Here is an 18535-nt window from a genome sequence, read left to right as displayed (position 1 = left end):
AAAAAAAAAAAAAAAAAAAAAAAAAAAAAAAAAAAAAAAAAAAAAAAAAAAAAAAAAAAAAAAAAAAAAAAAAAAAAAAAAAAAAAAAAAAAAAAAAAAAAAAAAAAAAAAAAAAAAAAAAAAAAAAAAAAAAGGAGGGAAAAAACCCACAAAAACCCCACGCACAACAACAAACCACCACCAAACAAACAAACAAAACAAACAAAAACGACAAAAATACCATACCTGCTGTCAGCCTGCAGTTACACTCCGTTACAAATAATGCCAAATCCTATCCTGTACACCACCACAAAGACATCTCAGATGTTTTAATTCTTCTGGGTTTGGCAGTTCAGTGTATGCTAACAGCACTGTGAGATACTGGATCTAAATCTCACTGAATTATTGATATGAGTCGGAACCAACTCACTGTGAGTGTGTGTGCACATGGGGAAGGACTGGGTCTAGGTCTGCAGATACATGGAAAGACCTGCACGTAAGGCCTGCTGAAGGCACATGGCAGCTTATGGCTTAAAAGCTGAAGTGTAACAAGCACAGAGGTCTTCGTGTTACTAGTTTAGGCCAAGGTAATAAAATAAGACCAGAACAAAACTCAGTGATGCACCTCCTATGTCAAAAAGCACATAAGAACCAAAGATATTCACAGAATCACAGAGTATGACAAGTTAGAAGGGACCCAGGAGGATCACTGAGTTCAACTCCTGGGCTTGCACAGGACCATCCCCCAAGAGTCACATCATGTGCCTGAGAGCATCGTCCAAACAATTCTTGAACTCAGAAAGGTTTGGTGCAACGAGCACTTCCCTGGGGAGTCTGTTCCAGTGCCCAACCACTCTCTGGGTGAAGAAGCTTTTTCTAATATCCAACCTAAACCTCCCCTGACACAACTTCAGGCCATTTCCTCAGATCCTGTCACTGGTCAACACAGAGAAGAGACCAGTGCCTGCCTCTCCTCTTCCTCTCAGGAGGAAGTTGTCACTGCAATGACGTTTCCCCTCAGTCTCCTCTTCTCCAGGCTTAACAGACCAAGTGACCTCAGCCGCTCCTCATACAGTTTCCCCTTCATCATCTTTGTTGCCCTCCTTTGGACACTCTTTCACAGCTTAATATCTTTCTTCTATTGTGGTGCCCAAAACTGCACACAATATTCAAGGTGAGGCCACACCAGTCTAGAGCAGAGCAGGACAATCCCCTCCCTCGACCAGCTGGCAATGCTTTGCCTGATGCCCCCCAGGATATGGTTGGCCCTCCTGGCTGCCAGAGCACTGCTGACTCACATTCAACTTGATCCATTGATCAGGACCCCCAGATCCCTCTCCGTGGCACTGCTTTCCACCATGTCATTCTCCAGTCTGTACATACATCTGGGGTTGTCCCATCCCAGATGCACAATCCAGCACCTCCCCGTGTTGAACTTCACATGGTTGGTGGCTGCCCAGTCCTCTAATTTGTTGAGGTCTCTCTGCAGGGCCTCCCTGCTTTCAAGGTAGTCAACAGCTCCTCCCAGTTTTGTGTCATCTGTAAACTTGCTTAGTATCCCTTCGAGTCCTGCATACAAGTAATCTATGAAGATGTTGAAGAGCACAGGGTCTAAGATAGAGCCCTGTAGAACCCCACTAGTGACAGGTCACCAGTCTGATGTTACCCCATTCACTATTATCCTCTTTGCTCGACCTGTGATCCAACTGCTCACCCACCACATGATGTGTTTATCCAGCTGTGTGCTGGACATTTTGTCCAGAAGGATCCTGTGAGAGTCAGTATTGCAAACTTCACTAAAATCCAAAAAGATTACATGAGTTGACTTCTGTTGATCAATTATTCCTAGTAATCCCTATCTTAATGAAAGAGGACTCACAGTCCACTTATTAAAAGTATTTAGAATTTACTTCTGAGAATAGATGTTAATGTTTCAAGGCATCCAACCCAATCCCACAAATATTACAGCACACAACAAATAATGCAGGCAGATGCAGAGTCACCACAGGTAGAAATGGAGGCAGGGAACACTGGGACTTAAGGCTTGGATGCAACAGAGATTCAAGTTTGTTGGCACTGTGCTCAAAAGGTGAGACAACAACACATTGCATAGTGATTATGAAAAAGGCAGTAGAAAAAGTCCAGAAGAACAAAGAAGACAGAACAACATGTGAAGATGGATCACTGAGCAGAAAAAACACAGGCAATGATAGCAAGATCGAAAAAGAATCATAAAATGATTTTTTGTTTTCATTTTTTTTGGAAAAAAAAGCGCATTATTTTAAAGCAGAACAAAATACAGAGTGGAAGATAAAGTAAGGCACTCCAGTGCTTACTGCTCATGGTGTAAATCAAGTTAGTCTGCACTTTGCAGTAAAATTCAAAATGTTAAGAAAAGAATCTAAGATGGAATGTTTATAGAACCTTACAAGAGATAAAGGTAAGCCCTTCCTTTTAGCCACTGTATTTATACACAAGATGGATAGATGGATGGATAGACAGATAGATAGTAACATCAGAACAGAAAGGCTTAGCTACAGTAATGAGTGATCAAACATTGCATATTCTGTTTTATCTGTGTCCCTGTCCAATAGTTCTAGTACTAGCTACTCGATTACTGCAAGGTCAGAATGTACCCATACCACCACATCCATAAAATTAACAACCTTTAGAAAACATTTAAAGTATTTTGTAGAGGGGGAAAAAAGAAATCCTATGATTAAGACTACACTCAAAACAATAAATACCTGCCTATAAAATACTTTGAAAAAGTGTCTTTTATGAATTTTTAAACAAAACTTGTCTTGACTTGTGCTTGCTGTAAGACATGAAAATCCACGAGAAACCTCTTATTTTATTTTTGAGGGGGTTTTCAGGTTCAGTCCTATCAGAGAAATTGTTTAGTTTAGTTGAATGAAGTTATTTATTTAAAAACAAGTCTTCATATTAAAACTGACTTCTCAAAGGGTAGGTGCATAAATAAAGGGCCATGCACAGTGTACTCAGAAGATTTACTATAGTTTATTAAGAACTTGTTTGGTTCCCCTTCATGGAAGGGCAGCATTCCACATTACTTTTAATATCATCTATCTTTAAAGGTCAGCTGGATTCCTTGTAGCATTTAACTACACATCAGCTCTTCATTAGGAAACTAATTTTGTGTAAATGATCATAAAAAAAAAAGATCAATACAATTGAACATCAGCGTTTTTGACCTTTCTTCATTTCCAACAGTCCTACATTACATCAATAAAAAATTTACACGAAGATATTACTGTCCCTTCAAGAGGCTCATATTTAGCTACAGAACATCTTGGAGGTAGAGCATCCAAGGCCTTCTAAGATGAAATATCTTTAGTAAGAGCTATTTTATATAGGTCAACAGAAATACAGACACTTCTCCCATAATGCTGTTATTTAAGACTGTTTTAGATGTTAGCCAGGGACTACAGCTCTCATGCATGCCATGCTGGTCCTAAGGGTCAGGCCTAGAAGAATAAAAACCTATGGTGTTTGTATGCAGGGGGAATCTCAGAGGAAAGGACAAAAGGTTGTCACCTAAATTTTTGTCCCCTCTTCTGTTTTACTAGCACCTTCAGGAGAGAAGACTGCAAAGAAGTTTCACAAGGGTTATGACTTACAAGTCAAATAAATCCATATCCTGCTTTAGTTATTGCTTCCTCATCATCAGCTTTGACTAACTGCAAGAAAGTAACAATCTCCAGACAGTAGATTCCTAACAGAACACGTTGAAGGAGGATTCTTTGCAGGTACTGGATTAAGCAAAAGGCAGAGAAAATACAGACCACTTAAAGTGTCTATTTGTCTGCAGTTCCCTAAGAGAGGGGAGCAAGTCTTTCACAGTGCAGTCAGCTGTCACTAATGAAATTTTGACTCTTGATTACACCATCAATAGTCATTAGAAAAAGAAAAGGGGAACATGCAGCTGTTTTAGGAGATCTGACATCTAGGGGAAAAAAGTGATTACTAAATCTTGGAAGGTTTCCCTTTGCTGATAGCCTCTTAAAAGCAATAGTGCAAATGAAACACAAAACCACCTGAACTCTCAAAAAAAGATGCACAGCACTAGCGGCATGCAACACTGAAGAACAGTTCTTATAGGTCATGACAGAATGTCAAGACATGCTTCGTTTATTAGATATGCAATTTTTTTAAATATTATCTGTGTACAAAGTGGTTGCTAAGGAGACATTAAATCAATTAAATCCAGTGTAAGTACTGGAGTGTTTCTGATACGTTTCCCTCTTTGGCATATTGGTATTAGCAGTTAGTTTATTTTCTTCAGCTTGTTGATATTCTCCCTACAAGAATGATCAAGGCATTGGTCTCTTAAAAGTGATTGTATTGCTTTTCTGAGCTTAACGTGATTTGGCCTAAAATGGCTTCATGGGGTAAAAACCTGACAAGGAAGAGAGAAACTGTTGGAATCATACAAGTGGAGAGGGAACAACCCACCTACTCTTTGTGGAGGCTTCAGAACCTGACAATTTATTGATTCCTTGGAGCAGAGTACACAGTAGGAAAGTGAAGTTAATCTACAGGTCCATCCTAGATGGAGGAAATGCAATACTTCCACACTTGGGTAGTGAGGATGTTCAGCAGTGATTCATTGGGGTCTGTTTCCCCAATGGATAGAGCAAGAAATATCTCAAGAGAACAGGGAAGGGACTAGCATTCCCAGCATTCCATGCCTAGGCATACCTGCCTTTCTTCACTTCTACCTTTTGATTTTGTACATACAAAAGGTAGAATCTCAATCTCTCAGGAGAAAGGACAAAGAATTCCGACTATCCCTCACCACACAGAGCAGATTGCAAAAGGAAGATGACCTGAATCAAATAAGTTACTGATACTTGGTAGTTCCCAAATGTGTTAGTAATAGAACAATAACCCACTTTAACTACATTGATGCTGACTTATCTTTTTGAAAAGATCCAATAGTGCAAAAGAGATGGAGCACAGGAAATACAGGAAACACAAGAAATAAATCTGACCAGCAGATATTTACGTAGCAATCGGATGCACCAGAAATTTTAAATCAGACCTCCTGTGACATTTTAAAGGACTTCTTTTGCACAAAATATTTTTTTTCAGCTCAGACTGAAAACTCTTTTTCCCTCATCAAAAGCCAAGTAAAAAAATAAAGACATACTTTGCCCTCAAATTTCTGCTGTGAGCAAGATAGGCACTGTACAAAAAACAAACAAACAAACAAACAAACAAACAAAAGCTCCTAGAATAAGAAACCCCATGGCCTTCCAAGAATTTGTTAGAGAAGACACAATGTGAATCAACTAGGTAACGGATGAACAAAATAATCAAATAAACAGTGCCAGAATAACCCTCTACTATTTTATGCAACAGGATTATTCAGCTGTTTGTTTATTAAACAATATAAGGATTGCAGGCATTTCTGCCTCAGAATCCAGTCCAAGTTTCACTGACTTTGATAGCCCTGGATCAAGTCCATGGTAAATATCCAGCGTAAATTTAATCCTACAAACAAATGTCCACATAGATTCAGCTCTACAAACATTTAAACAGATACTCTACTATTATTATTTTGATAGCACATTGCATATGCATATGAATCTTTCCAGCCCATCAATTCCCAGCTGCTGAGGTAGGCTTGACTTAGAAGAAAGAGCATTAGCTCCAGAGAGCATGAGAGACCATCAATCAAGTTCTACAGTCTGGCCTGGCTGGGCTTCTTACCAACAACACTTGAGTGGTTGGTACAGTCAAGAAGGTAGCAGAAGCAGCAGCTAGGAGAGGGAAAAGCTGAGATTAAAGGAATGAAAATAGGAACAGCAAGACCCACAGACAAAAAAAGTCAGCAACTCTGTTGCAGCCCACCACTTTAGCAAGGAGACACTGCCCTTTGAATCCTCCACTGGCAGTCAGGTTCTCTGCTGCTCCGAACACAAACTGCCTGCCTCCATCACAAGAGCCTTCCCACAGTCCTCATGTGACCCATCATCTCCTCTGCCCTGCAGCAAGGTTCACATCTCCCAAGAGTTATTAGCTACAGTTCTCACTGGATTTTAAAGCTGATATATTCAGACTGTTACTTCAGTATGGATTTCAGCTCCAAAATAATCCCTGAGAGATTTTTGATTTTCTTTTTCAGATTATTCCTTAAAACTATTTTTGCCATATTTTGCCACAAAACATGCACACACAGATACAAGTTTTTAGAATCATTTGGGTGTGCACCCAATATTGACATGTGACAACATTGTTTCGCAGTATGCTCTCAGCCATGTGGTTTGGGGTTTTTGGTTTGTCCTTGACTTCAGTTCTCCGCTGCAGGGTTCAACTTCGTGGTAGGTATTGTGGAAACCTAAACCAATCGATTCTGGTTCATAACCAAGACTCTGAGGTAATATTATAATAAAAAATAACAAGAAAGGGATGCAGTTCTGGCTATGGATAGATTCTGTGGTCCTTGTTCCACTAAGCAGCACTCCAGGACTAAAAACTGTAAATACTCTGTTTCAGAGCTATCATGCTCACTCCTATCTATTACTTTTCTTATTAGTTACATTGTTCATTGGTAGTTCTGGGAGTAAGACCTATGAGTCCACTTCTGTCTTCAGCTTTAATAATACATTTTTGGAGATGCAAAAGGCCTTTAATCCTTTCCTGAGACTTTCTTTACAGATAGAAAATTTAGCTTTTAAGAGCAACTTTATTGTTTCTACATGCTTTGATTGCATGTCATACCTAGGGAATAAAGTCAGGTCACATGTGGAAACCATTCTTTAAAGGTAAGAGGGTCCTAACATCAGGTCTGACAAAAAGAAGGTAACCTGAATCCATTGCATTATTTCCTCTATCTAGGGTGACAGGAGAAGGGAAGTTGCAGAGAATGTGAAACTTTTTACAACTGCACATAACCTTTGTTATCAAATTCCCACAAATCTCGCATGCCCTAATTTAAAAAAAAAATAAAATAAAATAAAAATTAAAAAATCAACCAACCCACAAAACCCCCACAACCAGGGAAGTAATTAATTTCAAATAAAGAGAAAATGTGTCCATACAGCTCAAAATAACCTACAGTAACAGCATACAGCCATGCCAGCTCTGAATTGTATGCAAAATGAAACTAAATATAACTGAAGCAAAAGAGCTCCTTTACAATTTTTTTCCTTTGGGACTATCTTTCATACAGTTCTATGTATTTAGCTCTGGGATGAAAGACAGTGGCTGCTGTCTCATTTCCCCCAGGAGCTAGTTGCTTCTCAGTCTTCATGTACCGCATGGGAAGGTAAGAATATAGTAACTTCCTTACAGGCATAAAGACAAAAAACCAACACCAAATTGAGGCTTTAGACATTTGCCTTTAAATGCAATCACTAGAATCAATGCACCCCCAATCACCTAAATTCACAACAGTCTCATTAAATTACTTAATGAATTCATACAGTAAGGGAATAGTCTCACCATGAAGAAAGCAATGCTTCATATTTCAATAGTTGGAGTACAAATGTCATTTGGCAAGAGACAAAAATCAAGTGATTTTCCAGCTATTTAAACACAAAGCACAGCTTCAAGCTAATTAATTCTGTACCAGACTAGCCAAAGTAACAAATTTGTATATTAAAGAGTGGAAGGGCTTACACAAAAACCATCACTGAGCTAATAATATATGAACTTACAGTGCACTGTGAAGCTCTACAAGTGAAACTACAAAATAAGCTACCTGCAGTTTTATACAAATAATGAGAAGTACCTTTTCAGATGGAATGACACAAAGACTGACTTCTGTAAATCCCATGGTGTTAATGGCACAAGAAAATAAGACTGTCGAACTTGAACTATACCAGGAAGGGAAGATGTGTTCATTGAAGAGATAAGGAATAAAGTCCCACAGGACTAAAAGAAATATCAAAGCCCTTCTTTAAAATCAACAGGCTCTTGCACTGTCACTCTCTTTGACTGACTGATTTATAACTAGTATTATTCTTCTCTAGGATGCCAAAATAAACCAATCTTACAGGTTGCTGAATTTATTTCTGCATTCAATTCTTTCTTTTCAAAAGCTATCTCTCACTGGCTGCAAAAAGACTGCGCAAATCATTGCTAACATCAATTAAACTTGCTTCTAGATGAGCATACCAATCAAATAAGAAAATGCACAAACACTGCTTTTAAACAGATGTTGATTAATATTGGTCTTTCCTCCCAGAAATTGATTTTCTCCACCAATTAAATACTGTCCTGACAAATACAGTTTTAAACTCTTCCCTCAAATTCATAACATTGCTTTTAAGACCAGTTTCCTTTCGTTTTCGCTAAATGTCTGGTCCTAACCCCTAAACCCCTTACTTCTATGGATAATCCCACCCCTTCAAATTTTCTTTTTGGAGCATCTTCATGTTGCCTCCTACTTTTCTTTTCACACAAGGAAGATTGCCAAGAATATCTGGTTCTCAAAACTTCTCCTTAAAAAGTTTTCCTCTGCTATGACACAAAAAGGAGACAACTCAACGGTGGCGGAACACCTGCTATGCAAAGATGTGCTCCTTTTTCAGGAACCTTATTTGGCATTCCCTTTTCTTCTCTCCCCACATTAGCCTTCTTCTGATTACAGATGGCTCTCACTACATCTTCATACTGCCTGTGGCACACTAGAGCCAGGGTTAGTATGGAAGCAACAGTGAAAGAATTGTTCCCCTTTTTTTATTTTCTTTGAACACAGTCGAGCACCTGCATTTAAACTTTACAGATAAGAAACAACCTCATTTATGGCCATGTGATATTATGAAAGTTACTCCTTTCATATCTTGTACATTCTGATGTTTTATACTAGAAACTCACTACAAGCCAGAAGCACTTTATGTTGGAAAAGCTACTTTAGCTACTTTTAAAACTTGTGAAAAGTATTATTAACTTTCTAAGCCTAATATTTAAATTGACTAATGATGCCAGCTTCTTTTGCCAATAAAACCCTCACAGAAGGAGTGATGAGTTCATTGTTAGTGGGCAAATTAACAACTGGCATGTCTGACGTTTGACTGTGATGAAGAACCACAGAATCACAGAATATGCCGAGTTTTAAGGGACTCCAGTAATACTTTATACTGCAGGTACATGAGACTTATTGACAAATAATGCAATGATCTCCACAACTACCTGAAAGGAGGTTGTAGCAAGGTGGGTGTTGATCCCCTTCTTCAACCTTAACAATTCTATGACTGGGTAAGAGGAAAAGGGAAATGCTACAGGGGAGAAAAGTTTGAAATCTACCCCAGCTGAACAATGGTTACAATATTACTATTTTAACAGGTTGCCAACATTTATGCCCCTCCATGATAGGCTAGTATTTTACCTAAGGCGTATTTACCAGTAGGGAAGAGCTGGAGCTCTTCACAAGGTACAGAGAGACTTAAAACAAACAAACAAACAAAAAAAAAATCCATCAGAGCTGAAATTCACATAGGTTTCATTAGCACCACAGACCTTGTGAAGTTTAACAGACCAATCTCTCATTGGCTTTTGAACTTTCATGTTTAAAAAAAGGAACAGACACAATCTGTTGCATCTAGGACTACCAACACTAGGTTAAGAGAAAGGAAAAAGTCAGACACATTCAACAAGAGGGAAATAAGTAGCAAGGTAATAATATTTCATGGCATAATTTAAGATGTTCACAATTCTACTCAGACCATTGAAGATCCCTCCTTTGTCAATAAGAACAATACCATTACCTATTTTTGAAAGGCTTAACAGATTAAACCAACACTGACTCAAACTTAACTTTACACCTCCAAATCTTACTGCTGACCTTCTACTAGCTGGTCCAAGGAGGTAATCTTCTTGGAGCCATCAATTGTGTAGATTGTTCTCACTCCCTGGGGCAGATTCACATTGTCGGACAGAGTTCGGGTCAGATCAGCCAGGAGAGCTTCAAAGGATCTAAACCGGTCAGGGGAGATGGCATATACAATCCCTTTGAAATACCGGTCTCCATTACGATAGAAACGAACTTTCTTGGCTTTTTTCTCAGAACTCAGGGTCTGTAGAGTACGGGTTCGGTAAAAGCTGCAGTGGGCACTGTGAGTAGGGCTGGGTAAACCATTTACCCGGGACCCTCTGCCATATCTCTGCGCTTTATCACGCTCATCAAAATGCTCCAGCTCCATATCTCTCCCAAGGGACATCTTGAAGTTCAACCTAAGGGATGCACAGAAGAAGAGAAAAAGCTTAAGAAACTCAGACATTTCAAGGGAGCTCACTTTGAGACTTCACGTTCTATACATTACAGAGGACTACTTTCTAGGTTGAGAAGAATGTTTGAATAAAACCATGCTACATTCACATGGGCATTTCACGCATAAGTCTCTTGGCACACCATAAAAGTAAGATTATAAATTAGACTTCTGTACACCATAGAAACATGACTCATCAAACCAAACTGCTAGTGATATGTAAACATTAGAAGTGTTTGTTAAAATTCAATAACTCTGAAAAAGAGGTGACAAAGTTGAGCTACTGGAAAAAAAGAACAAACGCATCAACTTTCTACTTTTTCTCATGTTACATTCAGGTGCTATTTGAGTCTAGTCTACCTTCTAGACAGCTTGCCCCCACTGAACTGTTTGCTCCAACTGCTATCTCAAGAGGTGTTGTTTCAGATGGGCAGCAGTCGCCAACAAATAAGCAATTAAAAACTTTTCAGAGGAATACATCTGGTAGGTTGGCAATGAGAATAAGGACTATCACTTTGTGGGAAAATCCCACTGTAAGTCCCTGCATATTCCAACCATTGGTTTCCTTACAGCCTAAGCTTTGTAATAAATTACTTCAGTTGTCCTTGTACAAATACTTTACACACTTTAAACCAACAGAAGGGCTCAACTGGCATGAAATGAAAGAAAAAATATATTGAGGTATACAGGAAACTAGTATTTTTCAATGAGCAAGCTCCTTTAGTGCTCTGTTAAGACTTGCAAGATGTATTATTGATATCCTAAGTCTAATGTGCAAATTGATTAAGGCTGATATCTTTTTTTGCCATTACCAAAGGAGTGATAAAATCGGTGTGATTGGACAGCCTAGCAATTGGTGTTTCCCATGCTTGACAGTGAGAAAAACCCATCAGCCCTGACCAAAATGATCCCAGTTGTTCACTACAGTTCACACAAATAGAAGTTCACATGTTCTGAAATGAAACCAAAGGGGAAAATACTTCTGTTCCTTTTTACAGCCAATACAAGACAAATTCTACAAAGAGCATGTTAATCTTCACAAATAGAAGTAAAAAAAAAAATAAAATAATATAAAAAAAAATTATCAAAAAACCATTAGGTTCAAAACACATTTATTTTAATTTAGGAGCCACCTAGATCTGCAGTTGTCTGCAGAACAGCAAAGCACAGTAAGTTTATTTATAGCACAGATACACAGACCTAATTTAAAAGTGGCTGCTCTCATTGATTTCCAATAAAAAGGAAAAAATGGCAAGCACTAGCTTTGTTTCAACCACTCATAATTATGTGACCATTAAGAAAGAAATTGTATTCAGACCAGCTGTAAAACAGTGGGGGAAAATATAGAAAAATTTGCAGTTGCTCTTTGGTTTACAGAAGTTTGTATTAAACCAATGATTACACAACTGGACCCTGATGCTGTAAAGCTGTAGTGGATGCGCTCAGCAGCTTCTCAGAGCAGCTCATGTGCCTGACTAGCACAAGCACCTAAAGCTAACCACTGCAAACGCAAGGCCTTGGTGGAAATTAATTACCCTGCTTTGGTTACAGCTTACAACTTACTTTGTTACATTGGCAAAGGATCATATGCTTATGTGTATATGAAGGATTTATACTTGTAAATACTGTAAAGGCACCTAACATATACATGGTGCAGTATATGTTTGTGTTTTCTTGTATATATAAGAAAAGAGACTAATCTATGTTTTTCCCATACACCCCACTTCATTGAAATGAACAAGAATGTTTGCTGTGGCATTTCTTTGATGTTTCTTTATATGTTAAATGCAAAATATAGCTTAGTGGCCACAGCTTACGATCAAGATTATACCACCTCTGTTTCCATATTCAAAAAATTATGCCAATTGTTTTAATTCATGTCCAATTCCAATGAGAACCTGTTATTCAGATTTAAACAATCCCATAACGCACAATTCAGAAGCTGTATTTCAAAACCAATGATGCCTGTGCCAAGAAAAATGGATTTTTCCTTGGTCTGCTGCTTCCTTTGCTCAAACCATCTCAAACACACACAAAACGAAAAAAAAAATATATATATAGTTATATACTTTCTTAAGAGTCTTTCAGCTTTAGCAATTTTGAATGAGAGAAGGAAGAAGTGCGAGTCACTGCCCTTTCTTCCGCATGCTTATGCTTTAATCAATAATGCCTGTAATTCCCAATTTCGCCTTTTAAAATAGAAATAGGGCTCCCCTTTAACACCACAGTCCTGCTATTTAGCGAAAAGCATGTTCAAATCACAAGGTCAGAGCCCACAAAGAAATCCTAAACAATTTGATCTGATCAGATGTTTCCGTTTGTCTGTGTATAAATATATGATCATAAACAGGCAGATAGGAAAAACGAACGGACACACCCCTGGAAAACCACCATGCTCAATACTTCACACCCTAACATCTGTTAAAGAATTATTTATAATACAGGTGTGAGCATTTCCATGACACAACCACACATGTCGATTTAAAAAAAATACATCATACAGCGATGTGACTGGGACCCCGTGCAGATCATACAGATACTAAGCAGCAGGACGACTACTAGTCACTGGAGGGAGGGGGGAACCGAGGAACGTGGATAAATGCGGCAGCGGGTTCACGAAAAAAAAGGGGTTTGTTATGCTGGGGTATAGGAAACGTGTTTAAAATACCCCCATCCCGCTGGAGGTGGCACCAAGCACTAAAGCCCCGCCGCGGGCTGTGCGCGGCGTGACCCGCACGGTGACTGAGCCGGGGGCGCAGGGGGGAGCACCGCGCCCGCTCCCCGGGCTGCCGGGGCCATCCAGGGGCCATCTGGCCGTGATGCCGCAGGGAAGGGAGGCGGCGGCGGGTCCCCGCGGCCCCGCACACGCCCCGGCACACGCGTGTCGGCTGAGGCCGCCGCCCCACACAATGGGCACAGGTGCACACACCGCACTGCCCCGCACTGCCGGCGACCGCGCCCCGCCGGCCCCGCACGCCGCAGCTCCCGCAAAGGAGAGAGAGGGCAGGGGCGGTCCCAGCCCCGGCGCTTACCTGTTCTCCGCAGCCTGGCGGGCACCTCCTCGCTCAAACCTGCCGGCGGGGCGCGGAGGGAAGGCGGCGGCTCGGTATGGGAAGCGGCCAAGGAGCGGAGGCTCCCCCCTCCCCCCCTCGACCACCCGGCTGCAGGCGCAGTAGTTGCCGCAGAAAGCGGCTCCGCTGCCTTTGTTACGCCTCCCCTGGCTGTAGCGCGCTGCTGGGGAGCCCGGGCTGCAGCTGCTTCGCCTTTCTTCTGCTGCTGCCGGTTGCAGTGATTTGCATTAGCCCGGCCCTCATTGAAATGCGGCTCTTCACACCAGCCTCTCCCAGGCGCTCTCCAGAGGGCGGCGCCGCCGCCGCTGTCTCCCCCTCTCTGTCTCCCTCCCGTTGCAGGCCAGCTCTTCCATCGGCGCTGGAGCCGCTCCGGGCATCGCGTCCTGTCCGCGCAGCGCGAGTGCCAGGGCAGCCCTGCCGGGACCAGCGGGCTCCCCCGGGGGAGAATTTCTGGCCACACCGCGGGTCGTCGCCCGCCCGGCCCCTCCCTCCGCCCCGGGGAGTCCCGGCCGGCGAGACGTGCCCGATCGGGAGATGCCTGTGCCCAAGATAGGGCCGTGCCTGGCGGGGGGCAGCTGGCCCGGCGTCCAAAAGGCGCCTTGAGAAATTATTTTACCAAATGTGTGAGTTGGCATTTCCATGAGGCTCTGCTGGTCGCCAAGGACTGAAAGTCCGCCCAGTTCCCGAAGCCCCGTGACAGGATTTGGGTGCTGAAGGTGGGACTGGTGTGGAATTTAGGTATGAAAACCAGTGAAGCCACGCTTATTCACACCACTGGCTTTGTTACAGCTGACCTTGGAGGTGATAACAGTTGCTACAGTTTTTATGCTTAAATTTCCCAGAAGCTGTATTTGCCGGAGGGCTTCTCAGGCTCCATCTGACTGAGTCACTCCTCTTAAGGCCTGAGTCCCTCAGGTCTTGGAGCACCTTTGCTAAGGCAACTTCTACACAAAAATTCATCCATAGCTGATGCTTTCAACTCACAGTCTTGGTTGCTCTTCACTTTAATGTAAAAATCTCAGTGGTTAAAACATTCTTAAGGTGAAGGATCTGGTTTGTTGTTTGTGCAACAAAGACTTCAACTCTCTTTTTGTCAGGTAAACAGCCCATGGTCCAGGGGGACATGGAAGGGAAGAAAACACAGTCTGTCCCTTCTGTTGAAGCTGCTACACTTTGAAAGAATTAAAAATGCATTAGATCAGAGAGAGGGAATTAGTCTTTAACCTCATGGTTTATGGCATTTATTTGGGAAGGACAAAAGATGGATTTGTGTGTCTGTATTACAGACAATTTATATGTTTTATATTCATAAATCCAGAGACAATCAGTGGAGCAGGGACTTAAGCCCAGGGTGCCCTGCTCTCATCTATTCCTCTAATCAGAACAGAGGTTCCTGCTTAATCTGTCTGAAGGCAAACAAAGCCTTCAGTCTACAAAAAGTGTACGAGACTCAAAAGAAGAAGGGAATGGAGCATTCCCTGTCTTTCCTTTTTCCCCTTGAGTAGTCCACATAGAGGCTCTTAGGAGACAGGAGATTCCCTGAAGGAGAAAAACTAATTTTCTCTGTCTTCTTCATCCTGGAGGAGTTCTTTAATCACTAAAGTATAGAGCAGAGACAGGAGTCTTCTGGATACACTTTTATTTGGGGGTGGGGTGGGGTTGGGTTTTGTTTGGTTTTTGGGTTTTTGTTTGTTTGTTTTGGGTTTGTTGATTTTGTTTTTGGTGTTTGTTTGGGGTTTTGTTTGTTTTTGTTTTTTAAAGGGAAATGAGCACCTAAAACCTTCAGAAAAACCTCTGCTGGAGAGAGTAATAACATTAAAATACCTGAACATCAAAAATATTCAGAATTCAATGTACAACTCTGTCCTCATCATACTCTTACCACCTAGCTTAGTATTTGTAGATCTTGTTCTAAAGAACTTAGTTCAAGATGGTCAAGCTTTATGGTCAATGGGTGCAGAGTCACTTTACTATAAAGGCTGGTTTCTTTCAGATGCAAGATCCGAGAAGAGAAACATCTCCACACTGAGTATTTCAACAGCAACGCTGCTTTTAAAGTCTATTGTTTTTGAAAACCTCTTGGTCTCTGTTTAACCATAACAGATATAGTGATATTGGTAATGTTGGTATACCTGATAGGAGAATGGAAACTAATTTTAAAATAATTCTGATGGTCTTGTAACAAAATTCTAGTCTTTAAACCACTTCTTTTGTAGGTCAACAATCCAATAAAATATTCATGACCACCTTAAATTATAAGAAAAACCAGGAGATCACACAGATTAGAGATGGAAAATACTATCACAGTTCTGACAAAGGATTGCTCTTTAACATTCTTCACTGCTATTTTGTCCAGTTCATTTTAAGTGTCTCGGGTAATGGGGCTTCTTCTTCCCAAAGGAGACATCTCTTCGAAGTTGAATTCTTCCAATTATAAGAAATTTTTTTCTGATGATCAGGTTAATGGAAGTTTCTTATGTTTCAACTCATTACTTTAGCTATAGTGCCCCGTGTTCACGTACATAATTTATTTCTCCCATTGGTGTTTACATCTCTCTAACATGTATTATTTACGTCTAGCCTAAGTGTGCAAAATATTTCACAGATGTTCAAGGAAGATCTTCACTCCAATTATATTTAAAAGCAAAGAAGAGAATACAATATAAATCAATAAAAAAGTATAAACCCAGTAGGAAAGTATCTTTTAAAATGTGTTGTTTTGTTCATTTACAGTTTTGTATCTAACATGAAGACACACCACAATAGTGTACAATCTGATTGCTTCCGTCATCCGTCAAGCATGCTTATGGTGCTTTTCTTTTTAAAGCACTTTAAAATATGTTTTTTCTTTAGCTTTTTTCATTTGTTTGTTCTCAAATTAAAACAATGCCATTCTAAATAGAAATAAAGGTTAAATAAAATTTGAGAGAGTTTAGTATAGTCACCCTGTTAACAAAACATACTGTTTTGCTAGTACAAAACTGTCTTTCCTGGTTGGACAGACTTTGAAGTATTGCATTTCCTGAGCCCTTGTAATGCATCTTTATTAACCACAAAACAGTCACTTCTTAATCCCACTTTGGATAAAATAAGTAACTTGGACTTCTCATCTCTCTTGTTCTTAATCAAGGCTTTCAGATCTAACAGTATTCCAACAGTGCTCTTCTGAACATTTGTAATTTTAAAGTACTTTTGTCAAACTAGAATTGGATACAGTTATGTCACCACTGAACACTCCTGTATCTGAAGGCTATACCACATGCCTTGGAACATTGTTCAGGGAGCTTCTCTTTAGATGGCTAACCACTGTGACCCCTAAATCCTTTTCAGAGTCACTGCTTTCCAGGACACTGTCTCCAGTCTTCCAAACGTGACCTACATTCTTTGTTCCTGCTGAATGACCTTGCATTCAGCTGTCTCAAAAAGTGTGTTCAAATGATCCTGGCTTACTAAAGGATGTCAATTTCCCTACAGAAAAACTGTTTTTTCTTTGCATTATTTAGTGCTTTATGCATTTGATGTCATCTGCAAATTTTACAGTTAATGCTGTTAAATATTTCTTCAGATCACTCATAAATTTATGTAGTAGCAGAGGACAGCATTTTCTAAAATGTGGGGCTCAATCCCCCAAGGAAGCGGCATCAAGGGCATGTTTATAGCTCATTCCACTTCATGTCAGAGAGGCACTCAGCTCTCAGGATGCCAAACCAGGCCAAGGGAACTGGTGCTAGTGCCATCGCATATGCCCGGTTCAGCAAACAGCTTGTGCCAGCTCCCAGCAGGGATCTGAGCAACTGGAGCAGCACCAGCCAGCTGGGCACTGCAGAGGCGTGGGGTGGGGTGGCAGAGTCCTGGCACCAGCCACACATTGGGAAGAACTCGCTTATGAAAAAGAACAGAACTCTACGAATTCCTCAAGATTACCCAGGGGATGATGATTAGCTGTTTATGGTTACTTTTGCAATCTTCTATTTAGCTGGTTTTTAATTAATTATTATGTGTTACACTGATTTTGTATAATGCTAATCACTTAATTAGATTGATATACTGTTGTGTGTCTGTTGCTTTACAGAAGGATATGTCAATGTAGTCATCTTTATCAATCATAAATTCAGCAATTTCACCCAGAAAGCTGCCCAATTTGACATGCTCATTGTCACTAATTACACAATCATTTTCTGTATTGATGGCATAACATATCAGGCCTTCAGTTGTTTTACCTCTTAGTGATTCCAGCATAGATAGAATTATATAACCAAGATCATATTTTACATTGTTGAAATGTAACCCTAGCTTTATCCATGTTTTTAATACTTCCTTGTTTCTTGAATAGCAACATTAAATGTTCAGGCAGATCAGTAATGATTTCTTTTTAAAGTACTCATATATGAAACATTATTTGCATATTATTTTAGGCAAAAGCATATTACATTCCTGACTAGGATGGAACCACATTATGAACACATTATGACCGCATTATGTTCTAAATCACTATTGACAATTTCAACTGTTTTCTTCCAATAACAGTCCTATCATTTTGCTAAGATTAATTTTATTCACAATATTATTTTTTTTTTTTAATCCTCCTTCTCCTTAGTATTTCTGGGTGTAAAATTTCTCACTGATAATTTGTCATCTGTCTGTTGTTGATATTTCACTTGTCAAAACTTATAATAATGGGCAAAAGAAAAGCTTTTGCTATATTGTCTGATGTTCTGTATTTCTCTTCAGTGGTAAAACCATTAAATGTTAAAGACATTTTGCTCATTTATTGGCTTATAACTGACTTCTTCAAGAAATTCATCTTTTTAGACTGCAGACCAGGAGTTAATTCTCTTTGCATACAGCAGATCTAGTTACTTGCTGGTCATTGAATAAAACATTGTTAAAGTTATTCCTATATGTTTGCCCACTGGAAAGAGGTCCCATTGTAAAGTGAACACATTTGATATTGGAAAATTATCCCATTTCACTTTCTGATATTCAGCTGATATTTCACTACATCAATAAAAGACCTTCAGCATGGTTTATCAAACTTTTGTCTCTTATTTTTCTTTCAGAAGTTACTGAGATGTTTCAGATATTATTATTATTCCAGGTATTATTAAGGAGGTGTTTAAACAGCTGTTTTTCTGATTTGATTTCCTTGCCCATATTGGTTAACAAATTGAACCTGTCATTTGGGATTATCAATTATAAATAAACCATCCATGTGGCAGGTCAGATCCTACCTGTGAAACAACTCCA

At 40.0% G+C, this 18535-nt stretch overlaps 1 protein-coding gene across 4 annotated transcripts in view; it reads right to left on the bottom strand.

Annotated features, from left to right (window-relative positions):
* Positions 1-13696, bottom strand: part of DCLK1 (doublecortin like kinase 1) — a 248427-nt gene extending 234731 nt beyond the window's left edge. For 2 of the 4 annotated variants that reach the window (XM_027890904.1, XM_027890906.1), the window contains exons 1-2: positions 13250-13691; positions 9794-10182 (exon numbers count right to left, since the gene is read on the bottom strand). In XM_027890904.1, coding sequence (XP_027746705.1) covers positions 9794-10169 — 376 coding nt within the window. In that variant the 5' untranslated portion in view covers positions 10170-10182; positions 13250-13691. Of the gene's footprint in view, positions 1-9793; positions 10183-13249 lie in introns of all 4 variants that reach the window. The other 2 variants (XM_027890908.1, XM_027890903.1) reach the window with 2 other exon arrangements.
* Positions 13697-18535: the final 4839 nt, after the last annotated feature.

Source organism: Empidonax traillii, unplaced genomic scaffold, assembly GCF_003031625.1.
Source record: "Empidonax traillii isolate 1590-97213 ecotype Southwest subspecies unplaced genomic scaffold, ASM303162v1 scaffold302:size813347, whole genome shotgun sequence".
Taxonomy (NCBI): Eukaryota; Metazoa; Chordata; class Aves; order Passeriformes; family Tyrannidae; genus Empidonax; species Empidonax traillii.
This window is presented reverse-complemented; position numbering and strand designations above follow the sequence as displayed.